Source organism: Lutra lutra, chromosome 15 (assembly GCF_902655055.1).
Source record: "Lutra lutra chromosome 15, mLutLut1.2, whole genome shotgun sequence".
Taxonomy (NCBI): Eukaryota; Metazoa; Chordata; class Mammalia; order Carnivora; family Mustelidae; genus Lutra; species Lutra lutra.
The window spans coordinates 4,092,011-4,119,583 of NC_062292.1; the positions used below are offsets into that span (position 1 = coordinate 4,092,011).

Genomic DNA, 27,573 nt, shown 5'->3' on the forward strand with positions numbered 1-27,573 from the left:
TCTTAAGCTGAGTGTCTGATTGTCTCTAGTAGACTGATTGTTAGGCATTTATATGTATGATAATATTGTCCCTGAGCCTAATAGTAAATGTTTCTAATAATTCTTTGGCATCTAGTATGTTTCAGTAAGACCGGTTTAGTCCCATTTGCAGACCTCCCTCCCCAATTTCCATTTCCTTTCTAAAGAATTATTAATTTTAGAAGAGAATTTATTCTAGTTAATATCAGTCTATTTCTCATGGATTTTTTTTTTCCTCAAAGAGCTCAACAGTGGAATCACTTTCTTCTGGACCCACATTTTATTGTACAAGACCAGTGCTCTAACTCCTGAGCTATGGAGCCCACATTTTATTCTAGACCCAAAGGAAGGAAGTATTTTGCTGTGCTTTCTCCTGGTTTATAGGGGGTGTTTCAAACTGGGGTCCTGTGTTTCAGGCTCTTGCCAGCATTGGCTATCAAAACTGCTTAGGCTGCAAATAAACTATGAAATGAAATCCATCTGGCGTTTCTCATTGAATTAGGACCAGAACATTTTTGTTAAATATTAACAGATGGCTAAATTCTTAATATCAAGCTAACATTTTTAAAACATCTAAGGGGACCCACATGAGGAAGAAAGGAGAGAGGACCATGTGTTCTCTCTATCGCTGAGCCCTTCTTCCTTCCTCCACGCTTTTCCTCCCCTCATCCTTCCGACCCATGTGTTGAGAATCACTGGAGTCTCTTTTCTCAGATAGCTTTTATTCCTTGGTAGCTGTTATCAAAAGAGTGCATGATGGTATCAAAATATTGTAATCTAATGTTGGCCAACTCAGGTGACGTGTTCCCATTGGTAGGCTTCAGGATCTTTTATTAAAGCCAATTTCTCTCCCTCTCTTTCTCTCTCAACAGGAAAAAGAAAAGAAGTATATGCTCCCTTTGGACAACCTGAAAGTTCGAGATGTGGAAAAGAGCTTTATGTCTAGCAAGCACATCTTTGCACTTTTTAATACAGAACAAAGGTAAGAAAAGGAACCAGCTTCAGTCTTCAGATACTTTTTCACTTGAATTTCTGTGTGATCTAGAGATCATACTTACAAGAGTTCCTTTGGTCCCACCTTGGAATTTGTTAACCCAATGGTTTTCCTTTCATTTAGCTTGTGTGTTTAGCTTTCACCATAGGTTTTGGTTTCAAAAGATGAAAAGGTAGAATCAGAATGATCTTCGAGTATTAATTATTCCCTGTTCTTCCAGCAGGTGCCTAAATCATGCTACTTTCATTCTTAAAATACATTTTATTATTTTAAAGTCTTCCTTGTCCTGAATTTATTATGTACATACTTACAAATTGCTGTTATAATTTTTAATAGTATCTGTCCAGCATGGATGGATATGACCCAAGACCTTCTTATATATATTAGGATGACACTTTTGCATTGGCAAATATAATTATTCACTTAATGTGAATACAAACATGTGGTACTTCACAGTTTTCCAAGGCTTTATGCTCATTTTTTAATCAGTTTCCCATGAGATCAAAAGATAGAGTAGCCTGGTGAACATTTTGTACGTGAGAACTGTAGCTCAGAGAGGTTAACCAACAGGAAGATCAGATCCTGGAGTTAGGACACAGGAAGCTTTGAACTGAGCCAGGACCTCTGGGTCTATGTCCACTTTTCCTTCCACTTGTGTTTCTTACCTGGTTTTGTTGCTGGTGTTTGTTTCCCTGCCCCTTCCCTACAACATCAAACTCAATTTGGGACCGGTCCTGGAGTGCCGTGGTTACTTACTGAAGTCAAGTGGTAAAAGTACGTAAACCAATGGAGAGGTGACAGAGGATGGCACAGAGATACGTCAGAGGGTTACCACGAGGCTAGGATAACAAGGAGATCTTTTCCAAGTGGAAATGTTCTAGGAAGAAGCTAATTAATTTCTGTGAGTCAGTTATTAAGAGACTGAGTCATTAGGTGGCAGGGTCTAATTTTAACCCATCTCTTCAGGCCTTTTATCTTTATTTAGAAATGAATGAAGTTCCTTGATTAGGTTCAATGACCGGCCCAGGGTCAATCACACAGTAAATTAAAATAGCAAAAGAAGCCTTCTTCCTACATTCCCAGTCAGTTGCTCAGAGTGACTCATTATACAGAAATACTCAGAAAAACCACAAGAGCAAATCATTTAAAGAATCAGGGGGAAAGAAATTAAATATAATTCCCCTACCGAACACTGGAATGGGAGTTTTTAAAGACTTAATATTGTTCAAATATAGTTTATGAAAGAAACACTGTGACGATAAAGAATAAAAAGGTTTCCTGGAGAGAGTAGTAGTGTGTCCTCGTACTAGGGCCAGACTAAGCACTGTTTGCATACTTTCCTCAAAGCATTGGGTAATTGGGAGGTCCCAAAGGAGTCTTCACAGATGTGCTCGGCCTTTCTGCCTGGATGCAGAGCTGGAAGTGTGACTACTGCAGAAGACGCTGATTTGAGTTCTTGGTCAACCTGGAAAGTTCAGGTTATAAAAGAGCTTGGTCCAAAATTTAAAAAACTCAGACAGTGGTAGAGTATCTTTTTGGATGAAATACAACTGTGGGTGTTTAAGAGAGCAAAGACACCAAAATTAGATAACTCTGGACCTCTAAGTTCTAGGTAGGTATTCTGGAAACCTAGAGTTCTTGCAAGGTAGTGAACTCTGCAGCCACTTCGCAGAGACCTCTGTGAGTACAAGGATGTCCCATCTATAGGCCTATTTGCCATTGTCTTTCCTTGGAAATCTGGATTATTTTCCATTATTTTCATACTGGTTAGGATCTCTAGTACAATGTTGACTACAATTGGGCATCCTTGTTTTGTTTTTGATTTTAAAGAGAATTATTTCATAATTTTATAATTAAGTACTTTCTCATAGGTAACCGGTATCAGGTAAAGAAGACCCCTTGTGTTCCTTGTTGCTAAGGTTTCTGTTTCTGTCTTAATCATGAGTGAATGTTGAATTTCATCAAGAGCTTTTTCTGTTCCTACAGAAATTGTATAATTTTCTTCTTTAATCGGTTCATGTAGTGAAATAGATTAATAGACCTTCAGATGTTAAACCATCCTGATCTCCTGGGATTAAACTAAGTCATGATGCAGTATTATTTATTATGCATTCCTGGCTCGTTTGCTAAGAATTTCCTCAGACTTTTGCATCTGTGGTTATAAGTGAGATTGGCCCATAAGTGCTTTTTTTTTTTTTTTTTTTATGCTGACCCTGCCTGGTTTTCATACATTTCTGAGCTTTTTAATTAAAGTGGGAATAAGTCCTTATTATTCTTTGGAATACTTTGTATAAGATAGGGATTAACTGTTAATTGATTATTTGGTAGAAGTCACCCATAAAATCAGCTGGCCCTAGTGAGCAGTTTTGGGAATAAACTTTTAGCTAGTGATTTAATGTATCTAATAATTATAGGTTTCTTAGGTTTTCTATTTTTATCATGGGTCATTTTGGGTAAATTATATTTTTCTAGGAAATTGTCCACTCTATTCATTTTTAAGTATATTTGTATCAAGTATTTCTTAATGTCCTGTTTTTCAAATTCCTGCTGTATCTGAAATTTGACTCCTTTTTATTTCTAATATTAAACCCTATCTTTTTTAACGTAATTTTTCTTGCCAGACTTTTGACTTTTTTGATCCTTTTTTCGTGTATATTTTTTTTCTATTTCACTAATCTCTGATCTTTTCTTCAATATTTTCTTCCTTGTATTTTTTTGTATTTTGTTGGTCTTTTCCCCTAACTTCTTTTTTTTTTTTTTTTTTTAAAGATTTTATTTATTTGCCAGAGAGAGAGAGTATACACAAGCAGGCAGAGAGGCAGGCAGAGGCAGCGAGAGAAGCACTCCCTGCAGAGCAAGGAGCCCAATGCGGGACTCGATCCCAGGACCCTGGGATCATGACCTGAGCCGAAGGCAGTGGCTTACCCAACTGAGCCACTCAGGCGTCCCTCCCCTAACTTCTTAATTTAGATGTGTAGCTCATCAGTTTTTGTCCTTTCTTTTTCTTATATACACATATACATTTATAGATTTCCCTCTAGGTAGTCTTGAAATATAATATTTCTTATCATTAAGTTCTGTTTTCTTCATCTTCTGTTTTTATGATCTTCATTATGATTTCTTCTGTGAGTCATTTAGAAGCATGTTTTGCATTTTTTGGTGCATAGACTTTTCTGGTTTGTTGTTGATGATTTCTAACTTAATTGTATTGTGGCCAAAGAACACAGTCTGGACAAGGTGAATTTTCATAAATATTCATGTGTGCTTGAGAAGAATGTGTTGATTTGGAAGTGGGGTTCCCTGAGAGTCCATTGGATTTTCCTTATTCCATGTATTACTCAGTTTCCGTAATACTATCTTTTTTCATATTAATTAATTCAAACAGTGAGTTTATATTAGGCAGCCATATGTGCGAGGCACGGGTCTATGCACTTAAAATACATTTGTGAATAAAACAGATAAAAAAGATGGTACATTTTAGATTATGTTCCAGAGAGGGGTTTTGGCAGGAAGATAAAAGCCATAAAGAATCTCACTTCATCAGGGGGTATTAAAAACCTCACTTTGTGATTCTGAACTTGATTATTGATATTTGCTTTATGTATTTTGAGGTCAATCTATGTTAATAGATTTTTTTTCAAGTTCAGAATTGTTGTATCTTCTTGGAGATAGATATATTTATAATTCTGTGGCAACCTTCTTTATTCCTAAGTGTCCTTTGCCTTAAAACTTATTTTGTGTGCCCTTAATAGGACTATACTACCTTTCTTTTAGTTAATATTCCCTTGGCTTTTTTACCTTTTTTGCTATCAACCTTTAAAAAAAAAAAAAAAAGACTATTTGAGAGAGAGAGAATGGGTGGGAGGTGCAGAGGGAGAGAGGGAATTTTAAGCAGACTCCCTGCTGAATGCGGAGACCGACATGGGACTGGATTTTACGACCCCGAGATCACAACCTGAGCCAAAACCAGGAGTTCTGTGCTCAACCAGCTGAACCACTGAGGTGCCCACCCAACCATTTTGTATTTTTAGTAAGTGTTTCTCTTCTACTGCATGCATCTGGATTTATTTGTTTTTAATCCCATGTGAGTCCTTTTTCTTTTAGCTAGTGAGTTTAGTCCATTTATATCTTCAGAACTGATTTGTTGAGTTTATTTGAACACCTGTTTTAGTCTTTCTCTTATCCTGCCTTTTCTATACTTGTTTTCTGCCCCCCCCTTCTTTCTTGACTTTTAAAAATCCCAATTAATTTTTTTTCTTGTTACATACTTTGGTAGTTATATACTTTATTCTTCTAGAAGTTATATACCTCATTTTTATTCTTTTTAGCTACTCATTTTTGACTTAAAGTTTGAAGTTATTGTCTTTACTCTTTTTCCATAATGACCTTGAAACACTTTAACTCCCTGACTCTCCTGATTTCCATACTGTTGTTACCAGTATTTGAGTTCCATTTTACCTTCTTACCACCGTTTTCAAATTGGCTCACAGAGACAATGTTCACTTAGATTTATGAGCATGATTGTCATTTCTTTGTTCATTCTGTTTGATTTTGGTTCAGTCTCCTCCACACTAAAGTACATCTTTTAGAAATCCTCTTGGGGGCGCTACTTGGTTATAACTCCCAGTCTGGTGTTTGTTTTCCTGAAAATGTTTTTATTTTGCTCTCATTTTTGAATAATACTTCAGCTGGATATTAAATTATTACATGGATGGTTCTTTTATCTCATAACTTTGAAGTCGTCATTCTCCTATATTCTGGCTTCAGTTTTTAAGAAATCATCTAGTTGTTGCTTTTTTAAAAAAGTTGATCTATACTTTCTCACTGGGTGACTTCAGTATCTCTTTTGCCTTTAATATACTGAAGTTTCAATATGATGTACTTATGTGTGTTTTGCTTTATATCTCCTGCTTGGGATTCGTTGTGTTTCCTAAACTTGAGGACATATAATTTTCATAAAGTATGAAAAACTGTGTATTATTATTTCTTTGACTTTCTTTTCTGTTCTTTTTTGCTTTTCCCAGGGTACCTATAAGACACATATTCAACCACTTTATCCTGTTCTTTCTGTGTTTAACTCTCTTATGCATATATGTCTCTTTGTACCTCATTTTGGGTCCTTTCTTTGGTGCTGTCTTCCAGTTTGCTGGTACCCTCCTCATCTGTGACCAGGACAAGACAAACTTACCTGTTATTTTTCTTTGCTAGTGGACAGGTTTTTTGTTTTGTTTTTCTCAGTCCATGCTTTTTCTGAGGATGTGGCCATTGAAGAGTTGACTGTCACATAAATCCCAAGATCTTGTTTCCTATTCTTTTGCGCTGCTACAATCCAAGCGTTTTAGTTACTGAAACTGACACCATCCAGTGTCAAAACATTCTTTGTTTGTTTACTCTTAAAGATCTGTTGCATTTCAGAAAGAGGCTAGGCATTTAAAATAATGTTTTCCAGCAATCCTAGACTTGTTGTAGGAAAGAGTTTTTAAATTTTTTATTCTGACCTTTTAGTTAAAATGATATGGCCTTTCATTAGTGTTACATTGTTGAAACGCAAAACTATGTTCCTGACTTCCTCCAGAAGTGAAGATTATGATAAAAAAGTATACTGGAAGGATAGCCTGGGGGTTCTCTGTGTTTACAAACATGAATGCTTGGGGCATCTGGCTGGCTCAGTCAGTAGAGCATGCGACTCTTGATCGCAGGATTGTGAGTTTGAACCCCATATTGCGTGTAGAGATTACTTTAAAAATAATAAAATCTTTTAAGAAACAAACATAATGGTTTACAAACCAATTAGAGAAAAACAGCTGTCATTTTCCTGTTTTCCTGTTTATTCTCTCAGTAAAAAATATTTATTCTGTTATATACTCCAAAGTATTTATTAGTCATTCTGCATTATTGGCTATGCACATCAGTGTTGGTACTCCAAAGGAAATACAAGACGGATTTATTTTGCATGACACTTGTAACTACCAGTGAGTGCCATACAGGATTCATTTTCCACTAATCTTAAGACAGAAGATTTAGGAATCCATGAAGAGGTTTTTAAAAAAGGAGAAAGGGTCATCTACTTGAGAGACTATTACACATGAAACAAGTGGGTTCTGGTGTGTAAGGTAACATTTAACCAGATCTACGGGACTTTATTCCATTCTAGTACTTACGTCCCACAAGAGTCGTATTAGCAGCATGGGAAGTGATTCCTGTTGGAATCACTTGTTGTGAATTGATGGAGGAGAGATTGAAAGGAATATCCCAAAGAGGAAATAGTATTATTCAAAGCAAATGGGTGGGAAACGTCGCTTAATCTGTTGCCAGCCTGTTCTGGGTGAGAAGCAGCTAATTTCAAAGGCAAGGTGAGCCCTAGTTAAAAGAAATGATAATGAAAACTTTATTTTTTTCTTCCTGGGTTTATTGAACTGGACTTACCGATACAAGTTTATATCTTTTCCTTATTCTGTGTAGAGGAAAAACCCTGCCTCCCTCAAAAGCCCATATGCTTAGCATAATTCTGTATCAGCTATACTTAAATGATACTCTTTTCGCCACTTACGTTGATTCTAAGCTTATGTTCCTAGTTTTCTCTTTCTTCTGAGATAAGAAGAGTTCTTCTTTTACTGTTAGTAATTTACCCATTTCAGAAGAGATGTAGAAGAAAGAGGTTTTAGAAGAGGGTCTGTAAACGCGTCCCTTGATTTCTGTGCTTCAGCCCTGTTTTCCACTGTAGGGTTTTGGATCAAAATATCTAGTCGTTCAGCCAGACCCATGGGAAACGCATTGGGTTGGGGCTAAGAGTTCCTGTGTGAACCCTGGGGTTGTCACCAGTGTAACTGTAAAATGTCATGGCTTTCTAGGTTCTTTGAGACCTTAGAGATAATCTGGTTTGGTCCTCCTCATCTCACAGGTTAAAGGGTTGACACCTATAACAGCTAAATGCCGTCCCTGTGTCACAAAAGCAGATAATGACAGAGACAAAACTGGAACCCAGGCCAGATGTCTCTGACCCAGGGCTCTTGCTGATGACACAGTTTTCATATTGACTCGGGGACAGGAACTCCATCTAATGTTTTGATTGGGCGTTGTTCCCCAAAGAGCAGCCAGGAAGAGATTTTTAACTTCTCGTGGAGGTTTTCAGTTTGTTCTTGGGTCTTACCAGTTTCCGTGGAAAGCTTTCAGTCTCTTTGCAAAGCTCAACATAGAACTGAGCAGGACCCTTGCTATGGTTCTTTCCAGACTTTGCTAGGCATCGCCACTGGCACTGCAGCATTATTCCTACGAGCTCATGCCGTTGCTATTTCAACTTTCCACTATAAAGTTTAAGGGTTACCCTGTAATCCCCAATCATCAGGTGTGTGAGAACTGATACATTTAACCTCCTTCTTTAAAAAGCCTTCAGTGTCCTGGTGAATTAATATGATATTTATGAGTCTGGTGACCAGATTCCTGAGCCATTCTAAACAGTGTTTTAGGGCTAAGGTTTTTATAAATGGAAGGAATTGTTCCTAGTGGCAGTGACTTCAGCGCTCGAGGAGAGAGAATTTCACACCTAGACTGATTTAGCCTCCAAAAACTGCAGGTACGAGGTGCATTGCCCGGCTCTGCCCTGGGGCTTTCAAAGAGCATGTCCTGGATACCTGGGCAGGCTGATGAGTGGCGATACTTCGTTCTCACCTTCATTGCATCACCAAATCCGTTTCGAAATCTAAATTAAAAAGATCCCTAAACTTCTTCGTGGCAGGACCTGAACTACGACTGGATTGTTCCTCCAGGTTTTTGTTCCATTTGATTTTGTTAGAAATGCCATGTTTTCTCTGGTAGAAGCGTGTCCGGATCACAGCTTCACTCTGCTGGGCTCTGCTCTCCCCAGGCAGGCCTTCACTATTAAAGTCATGCTAAGGCCCATTTGGTCCAAGGTATGTCAGTTCTGGGAACCAGCAGGGATCTGTGTCTGGCCCGGGGCCTGTAGGGCAGCCACGCGGTATTTTTCTGAGTGCCCCTTGGGGTTGTCTAGCTCTGTTTTCTCTTGAAATAAGGCATTTTCCCCTCGATGCTGCTTTATGGCTTCAGTTCAGGACACAGTTACCAACCGTGCCAAGTGCTTTGATCGCCTCCTCCCCTCCCCCTACCCCCACTCCTACAGAAGGGACCGGAGGACGTGTCCCTACTCCACTTAGCCCCAGCACATTGCTGACACTCAATAAATGTCAAATAATGCCACGCTGTAGCTCGTGCATGCACTCTAGGCATTCTGAAAAGAATGGCTCTTTATTCTCATTGTTGAGTGGTATACTTTTCCACTTGTTAGCTGGAAAGGAACTGGAGTCAGGTTTTCCATTTATATACCTTTATGGCTTTGTTTCTATATTAAGACGCACGTGGAGTTTAAGCTGTTTGAAAAAGTGCATAATTAAACAAATATGCTGGGCAAAAGGTGGTGTATAATACCATGTGCAGAAGGTCATGTCTCACTTGGGTGTGGTGTGGTGTCAGATCTGTATTAAAAGGGAAGCAGTTACTCTTCCATAAATAGGATGGCGGAGGCTCAAATTTATTGGAAACTCAGTAGAGTAAAAACATGTAGTGTTTTGTAATCAGAGCTGAAATGTTGTGTAAGGAATACAAGGCAATGAAGCTTGTGTTTGGGACATAAACATGATACCTGGAGAAGCGGCTTTATTTCATTTTACCCCAGAGTTGTCAAAAGAAGGTTTCAGACCTTTCTTCTTGCCTCATAGAATACTAAGTGAAAACTTAGTAGTAGAAAACTAAGAAGTTTCTGTTCTGAATATTCTGATTTGAGAAAATTTTTGTCAGATGAAGATTCAGTTAATTAGTAACCAGTCTTCGGTCCAAGCTGAGTGATGACATGTGTGTTACCCTCCACTTCCCCGTGGAGTGTGGATGGGCCATCTTTGTGTGTAAGGGTGTTAGTAACACTCTCTAACTACAAGTACTTGGTAGATTTTAAAAAATCAATTTGACAGTAAAAAGTTTGTCACTTTCCACTATTTTATCCAGTTTCTTGTATGCTCTCTGTGACTTCAGGTACGACATAAATGTTGGGTTTTCCCCACCCTCGTTCTTAGTACCAAAGAAATGCCACCAGATATGAGACTAACTAAAGTCTGATGCATTGTCTTGGGGAGCACATAAGTGACTGGAATTCATCAAGTGCCCGTGGTTTTGCTGTGAGGACACGTGATATGTTTAGGTAATGGAATGTGCGAAGTCAATGTTTTAACGCCTTGTACTACTTCCTAGTTTTAACACAGTGACAAACAAATTAATGTAAATATAATCATGTGACCGACATTTGTCTCCACTGCTGGACTACTTCCTTTTTTGTTGTTGTTGTTTAAGATTTTATTTATTTATTTGACAGAGAGAGCGAGATCACAAGTAGGCAGAGAGGCTGGCAGAGAAAGAGGGGGAAGCAGGTTCCCCGCAGAGCAGAGAGCCCGATGTGGGGCTCGATCCCAGGACCCTGGGATCATGACCCGAGCATAAGGCAGAGACGTAACCCACTGAGTCACGCAGGCACCCTGGATTACTTTCTGTGAGGGAGAGGTGGCGTTTGTCGAATTCGTTGCCTTATCCCCAGCCCCTAGCGGGCTGCCTGGTAATTGTGGGAGCTCAATAGCATGAGGGAGTGAATAAATGTGTGGATGTTAAACTTTTCTTCCCTCTTATATAGAGAATAGATAAATAACACCAATGGCCAATGAAAAGCATTCTGTGGGTAAGCTCTAGAAACCTATGGCCTCAGATCTGGGTGGGCTGAAAATGGAAATATAAATAAAGGCACTTGGAGGACATGAACACAAAAAGAAATCTTTCATTTAAAAAGTAAGAACCTGAGAATTTTCAGCTCTGTACAAATTATACAAACAAACTTATAAGTAAGTTTTGTTTGAATTTAGTCCAACAGAATTCCATGTCATTGTCCTGTGAGAAAAAAAAAAATAGATGTTTTACTGTAAATTGTCTCTGTTCTCATGTTACCTTTATTATTCAAAAGTGTTTTGTAGGTATCTCTATTCAGCTTTCTAAATCTTCACTTCTTTACCTCAACCAAAATATTAACAAATTTCAGGTTTTCTGTTTATAGAACTTTTGAAAGTAAGGGAGGTAGAGAGTCAGAAGACAGGATTTTAGCTGTCTTGTTGGTAAGGTTTTGGTCCTTCTTGGTTCTGCTAGAACTATTAGGCTCATGGGGGTCAGACAGAGGTTCGAGGACTTTTGCAGTTACTGATTACAAAGTTTATAACATTGACAGTAATATTTATTTCCCACTACAAATCTAAAAAGATAAACTCTGTGCTTTCCTTGTTGAGGCGCTAGATAGAGATACATGTTTAGCAAGTCAATACAAATCTGGTGGGGGTTTTTTGTCTGCTCTTTTCCTTCTTTCCAGTCTCTCACTGCAAAGCTATTCGTTGTCATGTGGTTCTGGTCCTGCGTATTACAATTGTTTCCCAGCTTTCGCCGCTCTGTCTTTCCCCTTGTTGAGTGTCTGGTTGTGAAATAGCATCGTTAGGAAACCCTAGGTGCACCAGAGAGGAGGGGTGCAGATGTTTTTGAAGGGAGCGTCTGGGGAGAGATGAATTAGAGAGCTAAAATTGTCTGCCCATTTGATTTGATTCACCAGCTACACCGAGACAAAAAACAAATATGATTTGGTAATATTTTTGTGAACTAAGTCTGTGACAATTGATTTCACAGCTAAGATCAATTCTCATGAAAACCAACATAATTGCTTGGGTATGAAATGTCTGTGGCTTGAAGGAATCAATTTAAATTCTTCTCTTATTGGTTTTCAAATTAAACTCTGAAAGAGGAGTGTGATGCCCTACTTGGATGACTGTTTCTGCCTTTTCTGAGGAAGAAGAATAGCAAGTTGGTGCTTTTTAGCTTTTTCAAATGTCACTAAAAGGCTTTGGAGAAATTCTTCATGCTTAAAACACCTGTGTGTAATCCATATCCATTTTTCTAGGGGAATTAGACTTCGTGCTCCCTTTGAGTATTTCAAACAAAGGGACTGATAGGATAGAATCAGCAACTTCAATTCAGTTCCTTTCTTCCCAAGGATTTAAAGTGGGCTTGTACTTTAAGCCATTAGTAGCGCCAGCAGGGATTTTGGTCCGTGTTTGAGGCATTCATGTTCTGGAGGTTTGTGTCCAAGGGCATTCTTGATGAATGAGCCCAATACGACTGTGTAAAGTTCAAGAACAAAAAGAAATTTTGTCTTTCACAGCGAGTTTACTTTTCTTCTAGGATTTCAGAACAAATACATTGCCCACTCCCCACCTACTTCCTGGAAGGACTATTTGCTGATGGGCGATCCCCTCCCCCACCACCCCTTCAGACAGACACTGTGGCTTGGAACAGCCTCCGTTGGGGGGACCATAAAAGGGCCCCAGCTGTGTTCATTAACGATAGGGAACAATCACTCGTTGCAAATATGCTACAGAAGAATACACGCTCTGTTCTGCCGTGCATGCAGGCTTTAAATGAGACGCTGTCGTGGTTTGTCGTGGTTAAGTTGCAAGACAAAGTCTGGCAGGTCGTCACGAAGAGATTAGTACAGATGATCCAGTATTTTAATCATGCGCTTGTTTATAAATAGGACCGTATGACTAGTTGTTGTTTAGAAATTAGCTTTTCTTTTTGAAAACTAGTCATTCTCAACTGTATTCAAGATATTGACTGGCTTGTCTCAGGCTTTTAAAGAATGGGTTTACGTTTTGGTTATTTGTGGTAAGGATAAAATTAAAGTGAGCTGTGTGCTGGGACTTCAAAGGTGTGGTGGTGATTTTGTGACGGTGCGCGCACCACGCCCCCACCCCCACCCCCACCAGCCAGCAGGGAGACTGGTCAGGTCTTTAGTCAGCAACCTGCTGGGAAGAGCTCTTAAGAAATGAATTAAGCCTGGGTGTGAAAATTTCCCTAGCAGGGTCTATCTAGCCTGAAGGAAATTTCTAAACACCTAAATTTCAGTTGGGAGTCCTAGAGGCCTCCCAAGAACAAAAATAAAGAAAATTAAGGGCACATTTTACTGACTATTGGAGCAATCAGGTTTTTGGAGATGACTTAGAGAATATTGTAAAAACAATCTGCATGTTAGCCAAAAACAAACAAACAAACAAACCCCCCCCCCAAAAAAAAAAAAACCCAAAAAACAAAACCAAAAAAATCCTACATGAAGTAAGAGAATAAATTGAAAAAGTCCTAAGAGGGTTACTACTCATATCTGTTGCTGTTTAAAACCAGTTACACTGACCAGTGTATCTGTGGCATTCTCTGGTAGACACAGTGTTTCCATTATCGCCAGTGGGTTGTGTACTATCCTGATTTATTGCTAAGGCTGTAACACCTTGCTGAGGTCTTCCTGAGTCTGGTGAGGAAAAAGTCTTTAAATCCAAGTAACACACAGATACGTAAACCTTTATGAAGATCGATCCCCGAATTCCCTCAAATCATGCAGTCAAGAATATTAATGATAAGCCTGGCTTTCTACATGATCAGTTCACACATCAGGAATCTTTGGGGCACCCAACATCGCAGGTGTGAGCCATTTTTATTTTTCCTCAGTTGATTTGCTGTGCAACCCACTTCCCCATTAAAGAATGTCCTTAGTGACTATACCTACTGAGAAATATTATGAAGATTTTAATAATCTACCTTGTATATACACTGTAAATTATATAATTCTGCTTCTATCTGCTGCATTCAGAAGGAAACTATTTACTGCCATGTGTAATTAATTTTAATTAACACATGCAGCATTAGTAAAGGGAACTGACAACGGCACAAGCTTTGGTAGAAAATGTTAGTCACACACAGCAGTTAACGCTGAGCAGACGCGCGGTTTCATAAAGAAAATATTTGCAGAGACTAACTGGAACGAGTTTTTTTCCTTTTTTTTTTCTCTTCTTTTTCTAATTTTGAAACTGCCTATGTTTATTTCTTAGAATCTGGGGAAAATACAGCTCATATAAAGGAACAGGTTTAAAAAAAATGCCATTGCCAAGTGTAGTTTGTTCGAACGCAGTCTCTGCCTCTGCTGTCAGTGTGTTTCTGAGTCCAGACCTCACTCCATACCTAGAGATCCTTTACAGGCCAAAGCATGAGTGCTATCTACTAGATATTAGTCTGCACTTGTTTTAATATTATAGAATAATTTTGCCTCAGAAAGTAGATAAATTCTTACTGCTTGGGTTACTCTATCAGAACAGTAAGGTGGTTAAGATATTCATGTTTTGATGTTTATACTGTGCATTTTAAAATAAACTGACTGCATAAGATCTATACCAATGTCTCTCAAATTGGGGGGTTTGAGGACCCCTTTCTACTCTTCAAAAATTGTTGAAGACTTTAAAGAGCTTTTGTTTGTCTGGATTGTGTGGATTGTATCAGAAATTTTGTGAGCAAGTTGGCTTCACGTTTTTGCTTACAATTGGCTTACAATTTCAAATTGCTTACAATTTTTGCTTACAATAAGTGAGAGATACTTATACCACGGAAATTAGCAAATTCTACAAACCATGGCCTCCCCCTTCCCCCCATAGCTAGTTGTTAAACATTTATTAGCATACTGCCAATTATATCCATTGGTCGAAATTTAAAGTGAGAAATTTTAAAAGTATTCAGTTATTAAATCCCTTAAAATAATAGTAGTAAATCTATTTCATGCTAACATAAATAGTATGTTTTTATGGGAAAGTATATTTTAAAATATCAGTGAGAAGAGTGGCTTTTTTTCTTTACAACTTTGCAAAACTCTTTAATGTGTAGTTTAATGGAAGACAGCTGGATTCTCGTATCTGCTTCTGCTTTTAATCTGTTGCAATATGTTGTTTTGGTTGAAGTATATGAAGAAAACTTAGCCTCACACAGATATGTTGTTGGAAAGGAAAAAGTATTTTAATAGCCTTTTCAGATAATTTTAGATTTTCTTCTTTGATACCTCACCAAAACTCGACAAGTGCTAGTTTCCAAAAAGTTAGTTGCAATCTGGAACCTGAAGTCGTATCAATGAACTTTTCATATTCTGCTACATTAATCCATTGATCTTTCGTGCATCTTAAATGGACCTTATGAGAGATTTTGTAGCATCATACTTTGTCATTTGGAAATATCAGTTCACTGATTTACATAGATCTGCCCAGGGTGCGTGCATTTCATTATAAAAATGAATGTATTTAAAAAATCACATTCCTAATATTACCACCAATCTCATCAGAAAGGGGGCAGGTTCCAAGCCCATGTTGGGAGATACAAGATTTCCAAAATTCTAAGTCCGTATTTCATCATTGCCCATAAATACCGTCAGTTGTCTTCCTTTAAGAGACAGGCAGGCTTGTGTTGTCCAGTTTTGAGAAAATGTCTGCGGGGAAGCTCAGGTTTGCATAACCATAGACTGGCTGTCAGTCAGCCTTTTGAGTGCAAACGGCCTCCCATGTGAAAAGCTGGTCCTTCAGCTCACAGTGGAATGTTCCTTTGCTCAAGACAAGCACTCGGAATGCAGCAGAAGTGCTATGTGTACTTACCACTCTGTGACATAGAGTATTACCAAGATGTGTGCCCTCGGGCTCTAGGCTTAATAACGTTGTGAGTTGTACTGCTTCATCAAGATATCCTTAAGTGAAAGTGACTTTTTGCAAAACCGTGAGTGCATGGCGGTGAAGAGTACAGTGACTGTCAGTACAGCTTACGACCTTGTCTCCTGATGCCAACGCCCGGACTTCGCTTCTGCACCATCAGTGCAAACCTTAACACACTTGTTGCAAGATCACCTGTGAAATTCAGGCGCCTGGGTGGCTCAGCCGGTTAAGTGTCTGCCTTTGGCTCCAGTCATGATCCTAGAGTGCCGGGGTCGAGTCCCACTGCGGGCTCCCTGCTCAGAGGGGAGCCTGCTTCTCCCTCTTCCTCTGCCTGCTGCTCCTCCTGCTTGTGCTCCCTTTCTTTCTGTCAAATAAATTAATAAAATCTTAAAAAAAAAAAAAGATAAACTGTGAAAATAAAAAAAAAATCCTCCGCTTTCACTATTTTAGTGACATTTGTGTTTTTCGGTAAGCATTCATATAAATGGTCTTTGAGTATTAGTACCGATTCTGGACAAATTTAATTAAAAAAAAGTATAGTCATTCTTTAGACTTGTCCCATTTGGGTCAAGGTCAAAGTGTAATTCTGCAGATGAGGTTTTTAACTCAGGCTTCATGTTAGCAACTAAATCTTTAATTAGATAAGCTACTCTATCACTGGAAAATAACAGTAATTTGTTTTTCCTGACTTTTTTCTGGCAGGTATTCATTAATGTCAAGTGTAAAAAAGTTTTATTCATTCATCTCTCAGCTATACACACTTCTCCAGCCGTTCCAAAACAGCGACTTATCCCATAAGATGTTTCAAGGGTTTGGGGGGGTGCCTGCGTGGCTTAGTTGGTTAAACATCTGCCTTTGGCTCAGGTCACAATCTCAGGGTCCTGGGATTGAGCCCCACATCTGGGTCCCTGCGTATCTGGCTCTCTACTCAGCAGGGAATCTGCTTGTCCCTCTCCCTCTCCCTCCCCCACTGCTCATGCTCTCTCTCTCTCAAATGAATAAATAAAATATTTTTTAAAAAGATGTCTCAAGGGTTTTTTCACGTCTACTTTGAAGAGCTCTAACAAAGAGTATTTGACTTTCAAAGGATACATTATATTTATCTTTAAAATTTAGTGACATTCCTTTTTCTTTAAGTGTTCAATGATTGGTCTCAAATCACGGTGTCACTTAACTGGCATTATAATGCTATTCGAAAGTGCTCAGTTACATTGGACAAGGAGGTATGTTATGAACGTATATAAAGCCAAGGGAAAGCTTTCATCCTGTTTTTGTTTCATACTTATAGCTTTGTCCTATGTCTTTGCATTAGGTTCTTTCCTTCCGGGAGTCAGGGTGCTTTGTGACATGTCAGTCTTCATCTTTTTTAGCATCTTTAATTGGAGCTGTTGCAGATAAACGTTGAGAAACTGAATCTTCAAATCTCTCTCTTTTTTTTAAAGCCAGTGAGCCATCCTTAAACATGAGAAAATTATATTATAAATATATTTTTCTATCAGGAAAAAATACTAAATTCTAAAATAGCATTTTAAATAGAAATTCTAAATTTAAGAAAGGTCCTTTTTTAAAAATTGAGGTCTTATAAAACAAGACAAAAATGTATGCCTTTACATTTGTTTGCCTCCACATGGGCAGAGGTAAACTTTAGGATTTCCAAATAATGACTTACTAGAGGATGAGGAGGTCACAGGGATTAGAGCAAGTGTAAGTGAAAATAACCATTAGAAGCACAGTGGAAGTACTTAGAACAAATGAGCTAATCTCTGCAAATGCACATACCAGCTTTGAAAATTCTAGGAAGCATGAGCGTGCACAAGCTCACTTTCCACTAACTGCCCAAGTGATGATAGCTATGTGTAACGTAGCTTCTAGAAAGCTCCTCTATAGATTCATAACAGAATGAAAGTGAAAAAAAAAAAAAAAAACCAAGCTAATATTATTATGAAAATAGTTTTGACTTTGAGAACATCCTAAAAGGGCCTTGAGGATCCTGGGAGTCCCCAGACAACACTCTGAGAACTACAGCAGTTGGGCAATACATGATACAATGATTTATTGGCGTGACATCAATTTAAGGTTTATTTTCATGGAATGATGGGGATACTTAGGCATTAGTAAGTCTGTTCATTGTGTCTCCTCATTTTGAAGAACCAAGAATCCGCCGATTACCGAATCAGATTCTTTTTTTTTTTTTTTAAAGATTTTATGTATTTATTTGACAGAGAGAGAGAGAGAGATCAAGTAGGCAGGCAGGCAGAGGGAGAGGAAGCAGGCTTCCTGCTGAGCAGACAGCCCGATGTGGGGCTTGATCCCAGGACCCTGAGACCATGACCTGAACCGAAGTCAGAGGCTTAACCCACTGAGCCACCCAGGTTCCCCCCGAATCAGATTCTTATATGTCCTCCACACTGTCTCAAAGTAGAAGGTGAAAATGAACACATCTGGAAAGACAAACTCATTTCAGGCCAAGGCAGATTTATTTTAGCGATCAAAGCCATGCCATTCGGTCCCCTCCCAATTATACCTAAAATAAAATCCAAAACAGTTATGAAATTTCTGGAGCTTTTGTTTATTCCCCTTATCCCGTATTGTTTTTTTTTTTTTAAATCATTGATGATGCTAATGAAGATGGGGGCCAACAAGAGAAATCACCAAATAGAGTTGAAAAGGAAATGAAATCTTGGGAAACGTGTTGATTTTCGAGGAGCACGTGTAGAAATGCAGATGTGACCCAAGAGAGTCGCCCTGTTGCCCACAAAAGGGAGAGGATCCAGCGTCTCAATCTCTCATTGGAGATAGCTTTTGTGATAGCTGGGGGGGTGGGGTGGAAACCTTCCTCCTTCCCCTCTACTGTGATAGGTTTGAGAAGCGATGAAAGACAGGAAATACTGAACTGCTTTCGATGGGTTGTTCCTAAATGAAAAGGGTTATTTGGTCAATAACTTTCATCTCGAACCAAAACAGTCAGAAACTTAAAGTAGAGAACTGTCAAACTGTTCCAGTAAAGAATTTTTTTTTTCAAATTAAAAAAATTTTTCAGTGCCTTTTGCAGCCAGTATACAACCTGTATCACGTGGGACTCACCTCCTGGGTTCAGCACCACCCAAACTGGCGTAAACCCTGTTCACAAAGACTAGTGCGTTGTGGCTTGGATGTCCTACAGCATCCGGCTGCTGCACAAGCTTCCGGCTGCTTCTGTCTGTTTCTATACTTACATACTTGTCGACCGGTAACAAGCAGTTCTCTGACCTCAAGTGCTGCTCTGATGTTGGCCATCGCAAATATCGGGTTGGGTTTGCCAAGCACACTTCCCAGCAGAGAGTAATTATTCCTAGACAACCATGGCCTGTCATTTGTGTAGCTGTTGCCAGAAGACACAGGGTAGCTAGTTACAGCTGCGTGAGCTCGACAGGTAGAATCATTCAAAGTATACATTGTTTACATCTCAGATTAGTGCCCAGGGTCCAGATACTGACTTTGGCTTCTCCTATAAGACACAAATGATGTTCTGTTCTTGGCTAGATCACATGCATGGCAATGAACTCTGTTTCTACGTTAACAGAGAAACCATCATCTGAATATTCCTTGAACTGGAATAGGCAGACCCTATATAATGTGATTTGTCACCAAAATAGATTTTATCATTAATTCTTTTCCATTGAATTTGTTTATTTTAACTAATTAATTCATTCTTAACCAATTAAGATATTGTCTTCTGCTCCCTGGAGACTATCTGAGCTTTACCGTAGTGCTGAACCTCTACCCTTTTGTGTGGCTTCTTCTTCCGCCCGGATCGCTGGTGAAGAGAAAGTCTGAGAAAGAGCAATTATTGCGGGCGCCTGGGTAGCTCAGTAGGTTGAACATTTGCCTTCGGCTCAGGTCATGATCTTGGGGTCCGAGGATCGAGCCCCACATCGGGCTCTCTGCTCAGTGGGGAGCCTGCTTCCCTCTCTCTCTCTGCCTGCCTCTGCCTACTTGTGATCTCTGTCAAATAAATAAAATCTTAAAAAAAAAAAAAGTCCAGCTTTCATAAAAAAAAAAAGAAAGAAAGAAAGAAAGCAATTATCGGTATTTCTACTTTCTAGTTCTTTGTAAAACCACTCTACCCCGCTGATTTCCTTTGCCTCTCTCCACAGGGCAGTTTTTTTTTTTTTTTTCTTCCACATGACTTCACTGGTGCGAAATTACGAAAGCAAATACTGGTTTCCAAGTCATGGAAATCCAGATCGTGCCCTCAAGCAAAGACCTGAGAAGGGAGACTGTCAGCTACTGTTAATCCTTTAGAGCCCTGGGCTCCCAGGAAAACACCTGTAACATAGTTCCTTAAGATCCTTAAGTTTTATGTTTGACTATTTATGTTTAAGGAAGGCGTGAAAGTTGTCTTATGGAGCTGAAGGATTCACATTCTCTGGTGTCTTTACAGAGGGACAAATTCATAATGAGTAAAAGTGACTCAAAAAGATATAATCTCATTGTCAGAATGATTTTTTAAAAATGTTTTAATATTTTAATACAGATTTTTACGGTACCTTTTTAAAAATAAAATTTGCACCTTGTGAGTTACAAAGCCTCCCCCATCGCCAGAGCACTTTGAGCAGAAGCTACATAACAACTTACTGGAGGGCGATCATAATTTATCATTCATTTTTGAGAGTAATAGGGGCACTATTAATAATTACACTGAAATACTTGACAATGAACAGAGAGGATTCAGGCAAAAAGGGGTGAATTTTACCTACTGATGATGTCATAGGGGAGAGTCCCGCTGAGGAGAATTTGTAGAGTCCCGATGGCGGAATTTGGCTGGGGTGACCTCTGTGGTACATTCCAGCTTAACCAAATAAATCCTGTTTTATGCACAACTATTTCTTTACACTTTTTAATGATTTTTTATGACTTTTTATGATTTTTTTATGATTACTCATGAAACTTATTCCCCAAATAGGGTGAAGTCCAAAGTGTGTTCTTAGGCATTAGAGTTTAAATTTTGCTTGGCAAGATTTACAATATGTAAATTCTGTTGTAGTTTTTAAAACTCTTGCAAACACAGATATGACACACACACGTTCTAATTTATATATAAATTAAATCGCTTAGTGTAACAGCCCGTTTCCCAACTGTCCTTGAGTAAGAGTTTGTGTTATTTATAAACAGTCTCAGATGTGCTATGACTCCTCATTATTGGTACTTCCGGCTTGTCTCTGGGATTCTTCTTATGAATCGTAGGAGGAGCGTATTTCCAGAATCAGAAATGAGGATTCTTATCTTCATATTAGGTAAACTAATGTAAACTAGTGTAAATTATAAATGGTGTGAGAAATTTCTTTGAGAGGAAAGATAGTTTCTTTGAGAGGAACGCATGTCCTTACTATTGTCTGAGCTCTCTGGGAGGTTAAAGGTACAGTAGCAAAGAATAATGAATGGATCCCTACATTAAGTTTCCAAATATCCACTGGCAGAGTTTTACAATGAAGATTATGGAATTGAGAGTTGTTGTTGTTGTTGTTGTGTTGTGGTTTCATGTGACTGGGATGCTTTCTTCAGTCCAGTTTATCAGCACTTTATCGAATATTCCTAATGTGCTGTGGTCTGAAGGAGACACAGTCCACAGTCGTGGCTTCCACAGTATAATAGGAAGACACAGGTATTTCTGTCATGAGACAGAAATATGGTGAGATTTCCCAGCATCCTGATTTCCTAAATTCTCAACACACAAGCTAGTCTTAACATCTATGTAAATAATCTGAAATACATTGCAAAAACTCAGAACTCAAACTTTGCAGGTCTGTCTCCTTTGGGCAGGCAAAGACTATCTTTAGAAGACTTCACAGAGCTTTTAGTAGGAAGCAGGAAAGTGGCAAACTGATTGCGATGTGGAAAGACATGGGGTGTCATGTATTTAGAGGAAAATGGTCCAAACTCTATTTAAGACTGAGAATGTGGGGGCGCCTGGGTGGCTCAGTGGGTTAAGCCGCTGCCTTTGGCTCAGGACATGATCTCAGGGTCCTGGGATCGAGGTCCGCATCGGGCTCTCTGCTCAGCAGGGAGCCTGCTTCCCTCTCTCTCTCTGCCTGCCTCTCCGTCTACTTGTGATCTCTCTCTGTCAAATAAATAAATAAAATCTTTAAAAAAAAAAAAAAAAAGACTGAGAATGTGGTTAAGTGCCATGAGTGAGAAAGATCTAGAGGCCTCCGTAGGCTAGCACTTGACAGCAGCTACCCAATGGGTTGAGGCGGTCCAGTGAACACATCAAGAACAGAAAACATCCTGCTTTTATACAAAATTGTGTTTTACCACCTAGGACATCACATTAAACACCCCTCAGTCAACTGCAAAAAGAGGTGTAATATAATCAGAGCAGATTCTGAAGGTGAAAATTAAAATTGATTAAAATTGATGATGTAAGATCATTACCTTGCATGATTGTAGCAAATGGGTTAGGATACTTCATCCTGAAAAAGTGAGAGGTGTTTTTAAAGTGTTGAGGCCATTAAGGTCGATCGACTATGATTTTGCCCCTGTGAAATTTTAAGCTACTAGAATGAGGAGGGACCTTCGGATTAAAATAGAGGCCTCACTGTAGTTCTGTCATTATGGGTGATATTACCCCCAAGAGGTGGTACAGACACTTCTCCAGCAGTTCAAATGAAATTATGGCTGCATGAAAATAACCCTATACCTGAAGGGAAGCCTGAGCTCAGAGACTGATTGCAGGGAAGACCTCTTTGCCTTTGTTGCTATGCTTCTTGCTTTCTCTCTCACATGTGGGACACTGTTGTGGTAGATCCTAGATTGCACCTAGAGTTCTACTTTTTTTTTTTATTCTGTCCAAAGTAAAATAGAATTAGAATAGCAAAGCACTCATAAAAAGTCCTCTACAATCTATTCTCCTTAGATGCATACATGGCTCTTTTCTTTGCCCAGAGTCAGTATGCCCTGAATTTTTTTTTAAAGATTTTATTTATTTATTTGACAGACAGAGATCACAAGTAGGCAGAGAGGCAGAAAGAGAGAGAGAAGCAGGCTCCCCGCTGAGCAGAGAGCCCGATGTGGGGCTCGATCCCAGGACCCTGGGATCATGACCTGAGCGAAGGCAGAGGCTTAACCCACTGAACCACCCAGGCGCCCCATGTCCTAAATTTTAATCACAGCTCATGATTTATAGCCATTTTGCATGGGTGCGTTTTGTCCTTAGTGTTTTATATTCGGTGACAAATACACTTGCCTTCAGGGAGGTGTCCACTCCTCGTTCTGTGACACGCCATGGAAGAGAAGCCCTGTTGCAATAGTTCATTATCCTTTTCCTCATAAACACCCGTGCTTTGTCCTGCCTTCTGTCAAAAATCAGGATTATCGGCATGTGACTTCTTGCCGAAGTACACAAACTGCCCGGGTCACGTTGCACCATTGCCTCTGTCATCTCTACGGCTCGCCATGTTCCCATAGTAACCCCCGCACGCGGTGCGTTCCGGCTGGAGGGGAACCCAGCAGACTGGAGCGATTGATCTAATTTGAAGGTTAAGATGTTCTTTCTCTGGTAGTTTCTGCTACCACTGCGACTTTTTCTAGGCTGTGAGATCCGTCTCCCCAGGCTTAACCCAGGGAGGGGTCCAGTTTTCTTGTTGCTGAAATTTGCTTTGCTTATTTTCACCAGCAATCTGGTTTGATAAACCTAATCCTGCCAGACTGTGTGTCGTTTTTCTTCCTTCGGTGTAGGAAATGAATGATGTGTGCTGGAGAGGACTGATGCTCCGTTACCTTTGAAGAGCGCAATTCATTTAGGAGAAAGCTTGAGAAGTGATCATTTTATATCGGATGGAAAAAAACTGGGAGCCTCTTGGATTCCTTTTACTACACTGATGTTTATACTCAAAGCTCATTCATTTGAAATACACACACTTCTGAAACATTCAATTGAGTAACTTTGGCCAGTAGACTAATAAATTCCCAGTGCAGGGTCTCTTCTATCTCCACGTATGCACAGTATAGTGTGTGGGTATGTGTACTCGAATAATTCCCAAATCAGCACAAAACCGTTAACAAACTCATTACCTTGGTCCATTGACACTGCTGTTGTCAGATCGGGCTTGAGCCGCAGTGAGACCCAGAATGCCTCGGTCACCAGTATCGCCCTGTGAAAATACTGAGAGTCCCCTTGCTCGTCTGTCTGCTAGGGATCCTACCTGCACACACCCAACCCTCCTCCGTCTCCGGGCTTCCAGCTTGTATCCAGTCTACCTACCAACCCCAGTCCAGAACTATAACTCCTGACCTCCCCTCCCCCGCCTCCCAGTTGCTCATGCCAGAAACTTCAGGATCGCTCTTGGTTCCTTGTGTGCTCTCACTTCCTGCCACCAGTTCCTCAGAAAAATAGGACTGCTCTGCCTTGGAGGAGAGCCGTATATTTAGAATTCGACCTCTTCTTACCGCCTCTACCTTCCCAGTCTGCTCATCTCTTGCCTGGACTTCTGCGGCAGCCTCTTCCTTCGTCCCTTCCTTGCTATTGCCACGCTCCATGCCCCAGCGCGTGTGCTCTGTGCACAGCAACCAGAGAGTGATTTCAGAAGAAGTAAATCAGATCCCGCTACACACCCCTGCTTAAACTACTGCAGTGTCTTTCCAGCACACTCAGGACAAAATCCAAAGTTATTATTGTGTCCGGTGAGGCCCTCCATGATCTGGCTTCCCTTCTCTGAACTCATTAACGACAGCTCCTCCTCGTTCACCCTGCCCCAGCGATGCTGGCCTCCTTGCTGATTCTTGAATATGTTGACCTTGTTCCTCTCTGAGGGCCTTTTCATTTGCCAGGAATGTCCTTCCCCCAGAAACTTTTAGGAGTCATGCTCTGTCTTCATTTCGTGTCTCTTTGCAGATGTCGCTGCTTCGTTTTCTGACCGTTCTAACAAGGCACTTGTATCGTTCTCTCCCCTCTCCTGCTCTGTTTTGTTCGTAACAGTTATGACTTCCTGATGTGTTTGTTTTTGTTTGTTTTCTCTCTTCCCTGTTTCAGTGTAAATTCTGTGAAAGCCAGAATTGAGTCACCTTTGTTCAGCGTTCGGCGTATAGTAGTTATTCAGGAATGAGTGAAAAAGTGCATGAATGAGTGAATGAATGTTGGTGTTGCTTATTAATATCCTTGAGCTGGCTGCTTGCTGGAGTTTTTCCCCCAGTCTTAAGCTTCAGTCAACATTTACTTAATGGTAACTGCCTGTTCTGGAAGGATATAAAAAATGGTCCTGAATAATCATATACAAGTTCCTACAGTAGATCCCCTTATCCAGGGTTTCAGTTACCCACGGCCAACCGGCCAACCGCGGCCTGGAAGCCGATGATCCTCCTTGGGATGTATCGTTAGAAGGTTAATACTAACCTCAGGCTAGGTCACCGTGCCTGTCTTTCACCTCACTTCACTCATCACAAAGGGATTTTCTCATCTCACGTCATCACAAGAAGGGTGAGTATAGTGCCGTATTTTGAAAGAGAGAGAGAGAAAGACTGACTACATTCACATAACGTCTGTTGTACTATATTGTTAAAATTGTTCTATTTTAATATTAGTTATTGTTGTTAGTATCATACTGTGCTTAATTTATCAAACTGTATCATAGACCTATATCTAGGGTTCCGTGCTGTGTGTGGTTTCAGGCATCCCTTGGGGGTCTTGGAACATAGTCCCTGTGAATAAGGGGTGGGGGACTACTATACATTACAGTTCATTTTTACATACGTTATTTTCTGTGTTAAGCATTTAGGAAGTCATCCAAAAGAGACTCCAGGTTAATATTAGGAAGGAACAAGAAAAACAGTCACGAAAGCTTAGAAGGAGAGGCACTACACTCAACATTATGAACATTAACGGTATCTAAGTTTTATAGACACACACACACACACACACACACACACACACAGTGAGAGATGAGTAGTTCGACACAAACTATTATGTTACCCTGAAGTATTGTTGTGAATGGAGTGAAAAGGTAGATGGGAGTGGCATTCTGCAATGAAGACCGGGATATGGGATGTCACAGCCAGAGACGGAAAATTGTGTTCAGGGAGCAGCAGGTTTTGTTTCTATGGAAAGAAATTATTGATAAGCACAAGTTATGAAAACTTGAGTCGTTTCTTGGGTGTGGTGCTGGGGAGAGAGAATGTTTCAGCAGAATTAAATTATGGGAAGTTTTGAAGCTGTTCGGAAATGGTTTGAACCTAAGGAACAAGGAACTCTTCCAAATCTTCAGAAGGGAGCTGGCAGTAGTGTGGCGAGGAATATATTTCTAGTGAACCACAATGGGATTAAAAGAAATTGAGGTGAGACACAGAAAGGAGCCTGGGGGGTTGTAGAAATGTTCACAGAGCGGTAAAATGGCAGGGTTCGAGATGAATCATCCACTTGAAGTCAGGTTTCTTTTCTCCCTGGTCTGCAAATTCATCATCCCAATGGCAGTCTCGAGAGGAGAGGCACCAGAAGAATGGTACCCCCAAGTAAAAATTAGGTAACCTGCGGGCCAGTATCCCCATTTTCCTCAATTTAAGTAAGCATGCTTACGACATGCTGAGCGAGAAGGTGACTCATTCCCTGGGTCCGCTCTGTGCTCCCACAAGGCTGCTCGAACCCCAAAGTGTTGGTGCGTATTTGTTCATCTCTGTGAATTCCTTTGGAAATAGCTATTGTCTTCAGCATAAGCAATTAGTATTCATTTTAGAAGTGTATTAGCGGGCTTCGTCTCAGTACTGCGCTTGTGAGTCAAGCGGTTTGCAGGCCCAACTCCATAATTTACTGTCTGTTCTCAAATGTTAGCTTTTTTGTTCCTCAGTGATACTTTGAAAAATCTGATGTCCTTCTTGATCATCCCATTTCTTTGCCCTGAAATTTTAGATAATATAATGCTGGACTGGCAAGGGGCCTCGGGATGGCATATGGCACCCTCTAGACAAGACCGTATCTAAAATAGATTAGCAAAATGCAAACCTGTTACACCCGCTTCCATGACTGTGTACCCCAGTGCTTTCACAGGCTCGGGGCAAAGCTGAGGAGAGGATGGGTCTGTGGTTGGTCCTGTCCGCGGTCCGTCCTCATCGCCTCCGTTCTTTTGCCGCCGCCTTTAGTCTTTCTTTCTCAGCGAGTTGCATCACCGGGAAATTGCCTTGTGAGCTTATAACTTTCTCTAGGAACATTTGCATTTTAATAGTAATTCCTACCCAGCACCGTGCTAAATGCTGTGCATATATCACATCCCTAAAAACCTTCTTAGAAGGGCGCTTGGGTGGCTCAGTCAGTTAAGTGTCTGCCTTCGGCTCAGGTTATGATGCCAGGGTCCTGGGATCGAGCCCTGCATCAGGCTCCCTGCTCAGCGGGGACTCTGCTTGTCCCTCTCCCTTTGCTTCTTTTCCTGTTAGCTCTGTCTGTCTCCATCTCTGTCTGTCTCTCTAATAAATAAATAAATAAATGTTTGAAGAAAGAACCTTTTAGATAATACTGCCCTCATTTATCAACAAGAAGATCGAGACTCAGAGAACTTTATTTGGCTGAAAGTCATAAAACTAACACATAATTAATGAGTTCCAGAGTTTAAATTTCTCATTCCAAAATCTGTGCTTTTTTTCTGTCACATCACGCAGATTCTTTTAGAAACCTAAAGCTCTTAAGACTCAAAAGAATGAAACTGCCAGGAATATTGATGGGTGAAAGTTTTGGTAGGGGACAAGGAGATTCTGGGTAACCTGTCACTGTTCATCTACTCCATATCTTACATGTCCCTCTGTGCTGTGAACTGTGTAAGCCTGATGATTCACAGATCTGTACCCCGGGGGCAAATAATACATTATATGTTAATAAAAATAATTAGATTTTTAAAAAGTCACTCTGAATTTATCGGGAAGCATCTTTTGTTAGACCACCGGGGTGCTGGGCATACCTCTACTTGGAGATAGTCTCAGATTCCTCATTTATGTATACAGTTC

The 27,573-nt window shown here is 40.0% G+C and overlaps 1 protein-coding gene across 8 annotated transcripts in view; it reads left to right on the forward strand.

The window, feature by feature from the left end:
* The window catches only part of DNM3 (dynamin 3), a 553,426-nt gene that overhangs the window by 397,949 nt on the left and 127,904 nt on the right, over positions 1–27,573 (forward strand). For all 8 annotated transcript variants that reach the window (XM_047705745.1, XM_047705741.1, XM_047705742.1 and 5 more), the window contains one exon: positions 891–1,000. In XM_047705745.1, coding sequence (XP_047561701.1) covers positions 891–1,000 — 110 coding nt within the window. The remainder of the gene's footprint in view (positions 1–890; positions 1,001–27,573) is intronic.